At 42.2% G+C, this 12,525-nt stretch overlaps 1 protein-coding gene across 8 annotated transcripts in view; it reads right to left on the bottom strand.

Moving 5' to 3' along the window:
• Window positions 1-12,525, bottom strand: part of afdna (afadin, adherens junction formation factor a) — a 282,635-nt gene that overhangs the window by 167,423 nt on the left and 102,687 nt on the right. For all 8 annotated transcript variants that reach the window (XM_070889970.1, XM_070889971.1, XM_070889972.1 and 5 more), the window contains exon 8: window positions 10,007-10,180. In XM_070889970.1, coding sequence (XP_070746071.1) covers window positions 10,007-10,180 — 174 coding nt within the window. The remainder of the gene's footprint in view (window positions 1-10,006; window positions 10,181-12,525) is intronic.

Below are 12,525 nucleotides of genomic sequence, written 5' to 3' on the forward strand. Positions count from 1 at the left end.
CATCAGGTCCAGGGGATATATCTGCCTTTAGTCCCATTATCTTACTGAGTACCGCCTCCTTGGTGATTGTGATTGTGTTAAGTTCCTCTCCCCACCCCCCCCATAACTAACCACTGTTGGATTATTATTATACCGTAAAGACTGATACAAAATATTTGTTCAGAGTTTCTGCCATCTCCATGTTCCCCATTGTTAATTCTCCGGTCTCGTCCTCTAAGGGACCAACATTTACTCTAGCCACTTTTCCTTTTTACCAGGAATCGGTTTAGGTCTTTTGAGTTCTAATATGGAGTGGGAGGGGAACGATCCAGTTGTTGTGGTCCACGTGGGTACCAACGACATCGATAGGACAAAGAAAGAGGTTCTGCTAAGAGATTATGAGCAGCTAGGGACCAAATTAAAAAGCAGAACGACAAAGGTAATAATCTCTGGATTACTACCTGAGCCACGAGCAAATTTGCGCAGGATAAATAAGATCAGAGAGTTAAACACGTGGCTCAAAGATTGGTGTGGGAGAAATGGGTTTTGGTTCATGGGACACTGGCACCAGTACTGGGGAAAGAGGGAGTTGTCCCGTTTGGACGGGCTCCACTTAGACCGTGCTGGGTCTAGGGTCTTGGCGAATCAAATAACCAGGACTGTAGAAAGGGCTTTAAACTAATTAGTGTGGGGGGGAGGATTCAGGTGAACGAAAAGTTAAAAAGTCAAAGAATAAGGAGAAGGCAATAGATCAGGGTAGCACTGGGGGAAATGAAAACCTGAGAATGCCAGGAAGGGACAGAATGTATAAACATAAAGGTGAATCAGAAAGTGTGGTCAAAGCAGGAAGAAATGGTAAAAAAAACAATTTTAAAAGCTCTTTATCTGAATGCACGGAGCATTCGTAACAAAATAGATGAGTTGATGGCACAAATAGATACAAATGGGTATGATCTGATAGCCATTACAGAGACATGGTTGCATGATGACCAGAACTGGGAACTAAATATTTAGCGGTATTTGACAATTCGGCAGGATAGACAAAGGAAAAGGAGGTGGGGTGGAACTGTTAATAAAGGATAAGATCAGTGCGTTAGTAAGAAAAAATATTGGCTCAGAGGATCAAGATGTTGAATCAGTTTGGGTGAAGATAAGGAATAATAAGGGGAAAAAGTCACTGGTGGGCATAGTCTATAGGCCCTCTAACAGTAGCTACACTGTTGGACAGAGTATAAATCAAGAAATAATGGAGGCGTGTAATAAAGGAACGGCAATAATCACGTGCGATTTTAATCTTCATATTGATTGGACAAAGCAAATTGGCCAGGGTAGCTTTGAGGAAGAGTTCAAAGAGTGTATCCGGGATAGTTTCCTTGAACAGTACGTTGCGGAACCAACCAGGGAGCAGGCTATCCTAGATCTGGTATTGTGCAATGAGACAGGATTAATAAATGATCTTGTAGCAAAGGATCCTCCAGGAATGAGTGACCATAATATGATGATTGAATTTCAAATTCAGTTGCAGGGTGAGAAAATTGGTTCTCAAACCAGTGTCCTTAGCTCAAATAAAGGAGACTATAAAGGTATGAGGGTAGAGTTGGAAAAGGTGGACTGGGAAAATAGATTAAAGTATGGGATGGCTGATGAGCAGGTGGCAGACATTTAAGGAGATATTTCATAACTCGCAACAAAAATATATCCCAATGAGAAGGAAAGACTAAGAAGGGATAACCATCCGTGACTAAACTAAGGAAATAAGGGATGATATCAAATTGTAAACAAGGGCATACAATGTGGGCAAGACTAGTGGGAGGCCAGCGGATTGAGAAACTTTTAAAAGCCAGCAAAGAACGACTAAAAAATGATAGAGAGGGGGAAGATAGATTATGAAAGTAAACTAGCACGAAATATAAAAACAGATAGTAAAAAGGAAAAGAGTGAAAGTAAATGTTGGTCCCTGAGAGGATGAGACTGGGGAATTAATAATGGAGAACCGGGAGATGGCAGCGACGTTGAACAAATATTTTGTATCTGTCTTCGCGTTAAAAAACACAAAAAACATCCCAATAGTGGATAATCAAGGGGCGATAGGGCAGGAGGAACTTAATACAATCACTATCACTAATGAAGTAGTGCTTGGTAAAATGGGACTAAAGGCAGACAAGTCCTCTGAACCTGATGGCTTACATCCTAGGGTCTTAAAAGAAGTGGCTGCAGAGGTTGTAATCTACCAAAATTCCCTGGATTCTGGGGCGGTCCCAGCAGATTGGAAAACCGCAAATGTAACACACCTATTTAAAAATGGAGGCAGACAAAAAGCAGGAAACTATAGACCAGTTAGCCTAATATCTGTTGGGAAAATGCTGGAGTCCATTATTGAGGAAGCAGTAGCGGGACATTTGGAAGAGCATGATTCAATCAAGCAGAGTCAGCATGGTTTTATGAAATCATGTTTGACAAATTTGCTGGAGTTCATTGAGGATGTAACGAGCAGGGTGGATAAGGGGGAACCAGTGGATGTGGCACTGGTATTTGGATTTCCAGAAGGCATTCGATAAGGTGCCACATAAAAGTTTACTGCACAAGATAAAAGTTGTCTATCCATGGTTGGAAGTAATATATTAGCATGGATAGAGGATTGGCTAACTAACAGAAAACAGAGAGTCTGAATAAATGAGTCATTTTCCAGTTGGCAAACAGCAACTACTGGGGTGCTGCAGGGATCGGTGCTGGGTCCTCAACTATTTACAATCTATATTAATGACTTGAATGAAGGTACAGAGTGTAATGTAGCCAAGTTTGCTGATGATACAAAGATGGTGGGAAAGCAAATTGTGAGGAGGACACAAAGTCTGCAAAGGGATATAGACAGGCTAAGTGAGTGGGCAAAAATTTGGCAGATGGAGTATAATGTGGGAAAATGAGAGATTATCTACTTTGGCAGAAATAATAGAAAAGCAAATTACAATTTAAATGGAGAAAAATTGCAAAGTGCTGCAGTACAGAGGGACCTGGGGGTCCTTGTGCATGAAACACAAAGTTAGTTTACAGGTACAGCAAGTAATCAGGAAGCCAAATGAAATGTTGGCCTTTATTGCAAGGGGGATAGAATATAAAAGCAGAGAAGTCCTGCTACAACTGCACAGATTATTGGTGAGGCCACACCTAGAGTATTGCGTACAATTTTGGTCTCTCTATTTAAGGAAGGTTATTCTTGCATTGGAGACTGTTCAGAGAAGGTTCATTAGGTTGATTCCGAAAATGAGGGGTTGACTTGTGAAAATAGGTTGCGTACGTTGGGACTGTACACATTAGAGTTCAGAAGAATGAAGGGTGATCTAATCGAAACATACAAGATAATGAGGGGGCTCAACAAGGTGGATGCAGAGAGGATATTTCCAAATTAGGGGACAGTCTCAGAATAAGGGGGCGCCCAGTTAAAACTATGAGGAAAAATGTTTTCTCCCAGAGGGTTGTAAATCTGTGGAATTCTCTACCCCAGAGAGCTGTGGAGGCTGGGTCTTTGAATACATTTAAGGTAGAGATACAGATTTTTGAGCAATAAAGGGAATAAATGGTTATGGGGAGCAGGCAGGGAAGTGGAGCTGAGTCCACGATCAGATCAGCCATGATCTTATTAAATGGCAGAGCAGTTGCAAAGGGCCAGGTAGCCGACTCCTGTTCCTATTTATGTTCTTAATATAAAGTATAGAATCATAGAATGATACAGCAGAAAAGGAAAGCATTCAGCACATCATGCCTGTTCTTTGAAAGATTTATCCAATTAGTTCCATTCCCTTGCACTTTCCCCACAGCCCTGCAAATTTTTCCTTCAAGTATTTATCCAATTTTCTTTAGAAAGTGATTACTGAATCTGCTTCCACCACCCTTTCAGGCAGTGCATTCCAGATCAGAACACTCTCTTTAAAAAAAAAAAGTTTGCATCTCGCCTTTAGTTCTTTTGCCAGTCTTCTCTGGTTAAAATCAGTCTTCTCTGGTTCGCAACCCGTCTGCCACTGGAAACTCCTTATTTACTCTAACCCGTCATGGTTTTGAACATCTCTATTAAATCTCCCCTTAACCTTCTCTGTTCTGAGGAAAAAAAAACTTACATTTATACAGTGCCTTTCACGACCCAAGGATGTCCCAAAGTCCTTACAGCCAATGAAGTACTCTTCAAGTGTAGTCACTTGTAATGTTAGAAACTCTGCTCCCACAAACAGCAATTTGATAATGACCAGATAATCTGTTTTAGTGAGATTGTTTGAGGGATAAATATTGGCCACTACACTGGGGATAACTCCCCTGCTCCTCTTCAAAATACCACTATGGGATCTTTTATGTCCATCTGAAAAGGCAGACGGGCCTCGGTTTAACATTTCATCCAAAAGACGCCACCTCCTACAGTGCAGCACTCCCTCAGTACTGCACTGAAGTGTCAGCCTAGATTTTTGGGCTCAAGTCTCTGGAGTGGGACCCACTGGGGAGAACAACCCCTGCTTCTCCACATAACTCAAGTCCTGCATCCTTGGTGCCACTCTGCACCCTCTATAAATCCTAAAGTGTGGTGCCCAAAATTGAACACAATACTCCAGCTGGGGCCTAATCAGTGATTTATAAAAGGTTTAGCATAACCTCCTTGCTTTTGTACTCCATGCCTTGGTTTATAAACCCAAGGATCGCATATGCTGTTCTAATGGCTTTCTCAACTTGTACTGTCACCTTCAAAGATTTGCAATACATACACCCCCAGGTCTGTGTTCCAGAACCCCCTTTAAAATTGCAGCATTTAGTTTATATTGCCTCTCCTCATTCTTCCTACCAAAATGCATCAATTCACACTTCTATGCATTAACTTGCATCTGCCATATGTCTGCCCATTTCACCAGTCTATGTCCTCCTGTAGTCTGTTACTATTAGCCTCATTGTTTACTACATTTCCGAGTTTTGTATCATCTGGAAACGTTGAAATTATGCCCTGTATACCCAAGTCCAGGTCATTAATATGTCAAAAAGAGCAGTCCAAATAACGACCCCTGGGGGACACCACTGTCTGCTGAATATGAGCTTGACATTTATCACAAGCCTCCTTTTTCGGTTACATTGTAATCTCTACATCTTTACTCATCCAGGGATCTCTAGTTTTGGATGCCCTTCCTTTCCCCTTCGTGGGAATATGTCTACTCTGTACCCTAACAATCTCCCCTTTTGAAGGCCTCCCATTGCTCATTTACTGTTTTACCTGCAAATCTTTGATTCCAATCCACCTGGCCCAGATTCCCTTTCAACTCACTGAAATTATCCTTCCTCCAGTTGAGTATTTTCACATTTGATTGTTCCTTGTCCTTTTCCATAATTACTCTAAACCTAGTGATCACTGTTTCCCAAGTGCTCACCTATTGAAACAAGCTTCACTTGCCCCACTTCATTCCCCAAAACCAGATCCAGCGCTGCTGTCTTCCTCGTTTGGCTAGAAACATAATGACGTTCTCTTGTTCAAGAATTCTTCCTCCTCTTTGCCCTTATTTTCCCCGTCTTTACTAGGATAATTGAAATCCCCCATTATCATTACTCTATAATTCTTGTATATTTCTGCAATTTACCTGCAATTTGCTCCTTTATCTCCTTCCCAATACCTGGTGGCCTATAGTGTACACCTAGCAGTGTCATAGCTCCTCTATTGTTCCGTAATTCTGACCAAATAGATTCTGCATTTGAACCCTCAAGTATAGCATCCTTTTCCAGTTTTTACTTCCCAATCTTTTCTGAATACATTGTAGTTCGGAATATTGTTCCCAAACCTCCCCTTGTTTGAGCCAGGTCTCAGTTATTGCCCCAGATCAGAATCCCATGTGGCAATTTGTGCCTGCAGCTCACCAACCTTATTTACCACACTCCGCCCATTTACACACGTTTTTCAAACTCATCCTGGCCTGCCTCACATTTTCCCCATCTGATCCCTCCTATTTTTGAATTACTCTTTATTCTAATGCTATTCATCTCTCCCAGTCCTCTGTGCATCTTATTTCTCCTCTCTACTGCTTCACCCTAGTGGCGTTCCCCTCCCAAATTAGTTTAAACCATCCACCACAGCACTAGTTAACCTCCTTGCAATATTTCTGTTCATTTTGGGGAATATAACATGCCTTGAAGTAATAACTTGCTGCGAAAGGAGAAAGTAACCTTTTGTGGTAGTTGCTATGAAGCATAATTTCCAGGGACTACACCATAATGTGGAGGGATGGTTTGCATGCTCCTATGACCCCATGAGCTATGGTGGCAGGAATACAACTCTTTCTAGGGTCACCCAAACGAGGCAGGTCAAAAGGCAGGAACCAGACTAAAGGCAGTCCACTAGTCCTTTTGATAGGGTGTTGAATTAAGCCAACATGTCCACATATAAATGCCTTTCATTACAGAAAACCCAGAGACAAGATGTCTGTTACAGACCAGCAAACTTAATTACCAACTGTGCAGAATCACAATCTGCTGGATGTAAAGCAAGATAATACTTGGTTGGAGTTAAATATCTTTGTCTACACAAACAGCAGTCGAAGAAGTGCATTAGCTCATGTGCCACTCGGTACAGTAGATTCTAACTATTACCTATTCACCTGTAGTGAATTTTTTCCATACAGCCTCAGGTAGCTATAACCCAGGTACAAGAGGAAATTAAATACCAGTGAGCTACTAGCATGAACCCGGAGACATTTAAGATCTGTGGTGGGAGCCTCTAGGTGTGGATATTGCTCAAAAGTGAAAGAGAATTATCTCAAATCCCAAATACCGCCACGAAAAGGCGTGGTTAAGTCGGGCTTTATCACAGCTCATCAGTTGATGATGGGGGTGGGTGGGGGCAGGGAGAGAGAGAGAAATGAGAGAGTGCAACAAAAGGGGCCATTTAAACAGAATTCTACTTTCATAAGCATTCTTGTATCGAAACAAAATATGCAATTTTTTCCATAAAATAGTTGGTCTACTTGTTTCCCCCCACCCCATTGCCAAATTAGCTGTCAAAGGATATTTGTAATAGCTGCTGCTATGGCTCCAGTGGGAACACAACTACAATCTTCAATGAGCTAAGCAGTAAAGCTTACTCCTCCCCATGACCCTTCAAAGCGGTTTCTTTGGGCCGAAGTTTCGGCATCTGATGAAAACGGCGCACCCTCTGAGACTTACATGACCTGCCTGGGCTCAAAGGTGCGGCGGAATATTCTGCAGCAATTCTCCGGTCCTCCTGGACCATGTCGTAGAGTGGCGTGGCGCAGCGTAATCTCCCTGGGGAGGAGCCTGCCTGCAGGGGGGCGGGGCTAGGGATCATGCCTTCTTCCCAAAGCCGGCAGCGTTGTGCAGGGCGCTGGAGCCTGCGCAATGGCTCGAGAGAGCGTGGATACCTGGGGGGGGGGGGGAAAAAGAGAGGAGAGAGGGAGAGAGCGTGGATACCGGGAGGGGGGAGCGTGGCAACAGGGATGGAAGGGGGAGTGTGGGTTGGGGGGCACTCAATGATCGAAGGGCCGGAGGAGAGAGCAGGGGTGCCTCCTTTCAGCCCCACACACACACACACCACACTCACCCCCTCCCACATTCCCCCCCCCCCCCACACACACCCCCTCCCACATTCCCCCCCCCCACACCGCCCCCCCCCACTCACACAGACACACAGACACACAGACACACAGACACACAGACACACAGACACACAGACACACAGACACACAGACACACAGACACACAGACACACACTCGTACCCCTCACTGTCAGATACAGAGAGAGAGAGAGAGACACTGACAGAGACACCTTCCCTTTACATAAAGGTAGAACTTCTATTTTTTATTGATTGATTACTTATTACTTTGGTCTTGGTGCTTTAGGTGCAGGGTTCCTTTTATTTTTTATTAATTAATTGCTTATTACTTTTTGTGCTTCGTTTAGCGCTTGGTGCTTTAAATGTACTTTGCTTCTTTAATGTTGTTGTGAAGGTGTTTATGGAAAATCCTCCAACTTCCCTTAACCCCCGCTGTTGTGATGTTGATGTGTCCTTTGTGTTTAATGCTTCCCACCCGCCGTCTCTGGCTGTGCCTGCACTAAACTTAACTCTAGGTAAGGTTTTTCAGAACTTACAAAAGTGGACACTTACTCCATCCTAAGTTAGTTTGTAGTAAGTTTTCACTGCCGAAACTTGCAAAACTGGCCTGAGTGGCTTGACACACCCACTTTTGAAAAAAAAGTACCTTACCTAAAGCCAACCTAAACTAACTCACTAGAACTGGAGCAAACTAATATCCGAGAATTGCAATTTCTAACATACTCCAAACTAAACTAGTTGCTCCAAAAAACTAGGAGTAACTCCACCCAAAACTTGGGCCCTTTGTGTGTGTGGCACTCTCTCATAGCTTACCCTCACTGTACTCAGGCTGTACTCCAAAGACACAAAATCCATTCAGTCCAGGACATCCATCACTTGTGCAACAGTACTACCACAGCCTGTATTTGATCTTTGATCAATCACCAACTACCCAGTAAAATGCCCCATCTGTTTTATCCATGGTCTGGAGCTGTGTGACCTTCTGATGACCAAAATCTGCCCGATTGCCAGGTAGTACATTATCCTAACCCGATTAGATCCTATTTCAAGTAGATTTAGGTGCAGACATACTTACAAACTACAGAAGCAATTCACTCATTTTAAGTGCATATGATGTATTGTGGGATTCGTGCCAGAAAGCATGCCATACAACCACAGTTCTGTGGACCTTGGCCTTTGAACGCTAATCCCTCTGGTTTGTTTTGCCTGCTTTATTTGCTCTCCATGGCCATCGAGAGAACACAAAATTGGTCAAGTGTGTTGCTATATGACTTAAAAGAGCACAGCTTTTCCATGTTCTTTTCCCAATGTTAGTTTTTGGCAGATCTTTAATAAGTACTTGCACTTTAGTCCCCCAAGAAAGCGGAATACATTGCATAACCTGGATAAATAAATAATGTTTTATGCTCTGACTGATCTAACCTACACTTAGAGCAGCTGGAGACTGTTCCAAACTTTAGTGAGGAGGTTCAAAGTAATGGGCAAAGAACCCTTAGATGGGGATTAAGCAGTACCATAGCACAGGTTCTGGGGCTTCATCTGACACAGAAGTAGGACACTACATGTCTGTGGAGTCATTACATTTTTGTGTGCATACTCAGCACATGGATTCCCAGAACCTATCAAATTAGACTGTGCTCCTATGGCGCATGGAGAACACAGAATAAAGATTACAGCACCAAAAGTATGCAAGGAAAATGGGATGGGGTGGAATGTAAAGATGGTCTCTGTACCTGAAGCACTTTCCTCTTTAGTATCCTTGCCTTTTGATAGAGATTCAATCTTTATATAGCCCTCACTATATTAGTGAGGGGAAGTCAGTGTAACTAATTATAGTCTTGATTCTTAAAAGAAATGTTAACTTCGTGCGTCTGTTAGGCATTTCATAGATAGGTACATTCAAAACAATACCAATGATGTAATGGTCATCTCTCTGAAATCATTAACTCTGGTTATGCAAAAGTTCTAACTATATTAACAAATACAGCCAAACAAGATCGATCAAGTTTTAGAAAAAATTGAAACAGGCAAATCAAAGACCTCAGTTGCTTTTACTCAATGAGGCAGACAGTGTTTAAATTGGACTAAAGGAAACTATTTCTATTTGACATGAATTAAATTGTATCTAAAAGAGTGGAACCTTTCAGAAAAAACAAATGGAACGTTTCAAGACTGCAGTACGAGTGGTAAACTTGTAAAAAGCTAAGAGCAAAAACATCATTTTTGGCAACTGTAAAGACCAGCTATTGGTGCATTTGATTCTGAACTCAAAACAAAAGGATCTGCTGTGTCCGGTTTCTTTAGCTGTATTAACAAACAAAGCTACAGACAAACAGAATTTTCCAGATGCCAAGTTAAGACAGACATTAAGCAGGACAAGACTGACTGAAATGTTCAGCTATACAAAGAAACCTTAAACATTGGTGTTATACAACTCTTACCAGGACTCAGTTCAACAAGGTATGGCAGTTTCTCAGGAGGCAACGATGAACCATAGCTTGAACCATCATTCCTTTCTTTTCCTTTTGATAACCTCCCATCTAGCTCCTTGTGTTTCCTTGCGTTCTTTGGGATATAGTCAGGTGGGCGTTTCTTTAACTGGAAAACTAAAGTACCTTTAAAAAAAAAGAGTTTAAGAGAAGACAAAAGAGATTCATTAGTTAGGCGACAGTTAGAATATTAGCCAGTTGTGGTTACAACAGGGGTTCTAAAACGAGGTTCTGCGAGAAGGTTTTATGGGGACCACCAAAAATAACCAGATTCTACACAACATCCTGCCCCTCACACACTCCGATTGGTTGGAGGACCCGCTTGGTCAGTGTTGGCAGGTGGAGACACAACAGGTTGAGGTCTGAAGGGAGCAGGTTAATATAGCCCAGAGGGGCACCGGTTCAGAGTTTCACCCTGGTTCAGAAAATGCAGTGTAAGTGCAAATCTTTGGGAGCAACATCAAGTGCTGGGAACTCACTGAACAAAAGGGGACAGGTCAGGGAGCATGTGTAAATGCAGGAGAAATAGTGATTGGAAGGTATAGGGAGCTGGCCTTGACCAGAGTGCCGCACCTAGCCTTGGTATCAGAGTCGAAATCAAACATCTGAATTGTAATCGCGATCCTGAGCCATGACCCGTAACTGTAAAATCCTAACTCAAAACACGAACGTAATCCCTAACCCCAACCCCGAACTAACATCCTAACCATAGACCCAATGTCCATCACGAAACCCTAAAGTTTATATGTTTAATTGTATAAGTTTTCAAATCCCTCCATGGCCTCGCGCCTCCCGATCTCTATTCTCCTACAAACCTATAACTGCCCGAGATATCTGCGCTCCCCGAATTTTAGCCTCTTAAGCAACTCTGATTTTAATTGCTCAACCATTGGTGACCATGCCTTCAGCGACAAAGGCCCTAAACTCTGGAATTCCCTTCCGAAACATCTCCACCTCTCTTTCCTCCTTCAAGGTGCTGCTTAAAGCCTTCCTCTTTGACCAAGCTTTTCATCGTCTGCCCCAAAATCTCCTTATGTGGCTGGATGTCAAACTTTATTTGATAACGCTCCGGTGAAGCGTCTTGGGATGTTTTGCTAAGTTAATATGAATACAATACTATATGAATACAAGTTGTGGTTGTTGTTTTGTGTTAGAGGGGAGCCTCAGAAGCAAAAAGGTTGAGCACCCTGGGTTGGAAAATAGCAGGAATGAGAGACTTTGGTTAAAGTGCGAGAGACCCAAGAAACAGGGATTCTTTATATAGAAAGGGGCTGTTCAAACTTATTAGGGACTGTGATAAGGTAAATAGGATAAAATTATTTTCACTGGCCAGTGCAACAATACCAAGAGTATATTTTTAGGATTGTCACCAAGGGGCAGGTTGAGTTTTTAAAAAAAATATATAAATGCAGGGGGTTGTTAGGATATTGAATACTCCACTAGTAACAGTGGTGGAATCAGAATCCATAAAAGATTTTAAACAATACACAGCAGAATGTATAGCATTTAACATTTGTGGAAATAAATGCTCCACCCTAACTAGCAAAATTGTCACTATATAAATAACAATTCTGAAGTACCATGAAAATGACTGTTGAACCTAGAAGTATTCTGCATTGTTTCAATGTTCATAATTCAGTCAACTACTGCAGCTCAAGAATTTGAAAGCTATTCCTTAAATCAGCAATGCAACCTCATTCCAACAGATGTTTTTGCTCTACATTCTCAGTTCTCAACCAGAACACAAGTTACTTGAAATGTACAGGTCAACTGGATTTTGCATAGGATATGCCAAAGAACTTGCATTTTTCTCTTAACTCAGTATTAAAGCAGTCAATATACAACTTCAGCAGACTCAACACTTCCAGAATGATGTGTGAGCATTTACAAAGGCAGATTATCACAGAGTGGAAAGAATCACTGAGATCAGCAGGTTATGCTACCACTGGAGAATCATGGAGAATTGATGCCACTTGAAATGTTTACAATACCAAAGGTATCCTTCAGTATAGGTACCATCACTCACTCTCTTCCCCACCATATGAAAGGCAATGCTTCCCGAGTAGTCAGAAGTAAACTAACACAGGCTAAGGGCCAACGTGGAAGTTCTAACCAGTGGCAACAAATTATTTTCAATCCGAAGTAACAATCTGGGTCAGCTGGTCAGGTGCTTGGTTTACAGAGTGGATTTCTATTCAAAAGAATGAAGACTCCACTAAGTAAGCAACCTCTCTACATACCACCCCAGACCCCCCCCCACCCCCAAGATCCTATCCAAGTATCATTGCTTCCCCATCACAGGAAGGAGGAAAAATATTAAGCAACTTCTAACAAGACCATCGAGTCCACAATTACTAAAAAGACAGAAAAAGTAATGCTTAATAAATGAAAAAGGATTGTTCTAAGCTGCAGCTTCAAAGATATCAACTAACTTTTTGGAGTTAATCCAACAGCAATGAAACTTCCCAGAT

Source organism: Pristiophorus japonicus, chromosome 9 (assembly GCF_044704955.1).
Source record: "Pristiophorus japonicus isolate sPriJap1 chromosome 9, sPriJap1.hap1, whole genome shotgun sequence".
Classification (NCBI taxonomy): Eukaryota; Metazoa; Chordata; class Chondrichthyes; family Pristiophoridae; genus Pristiophorus; species Pristiophorus japonicus.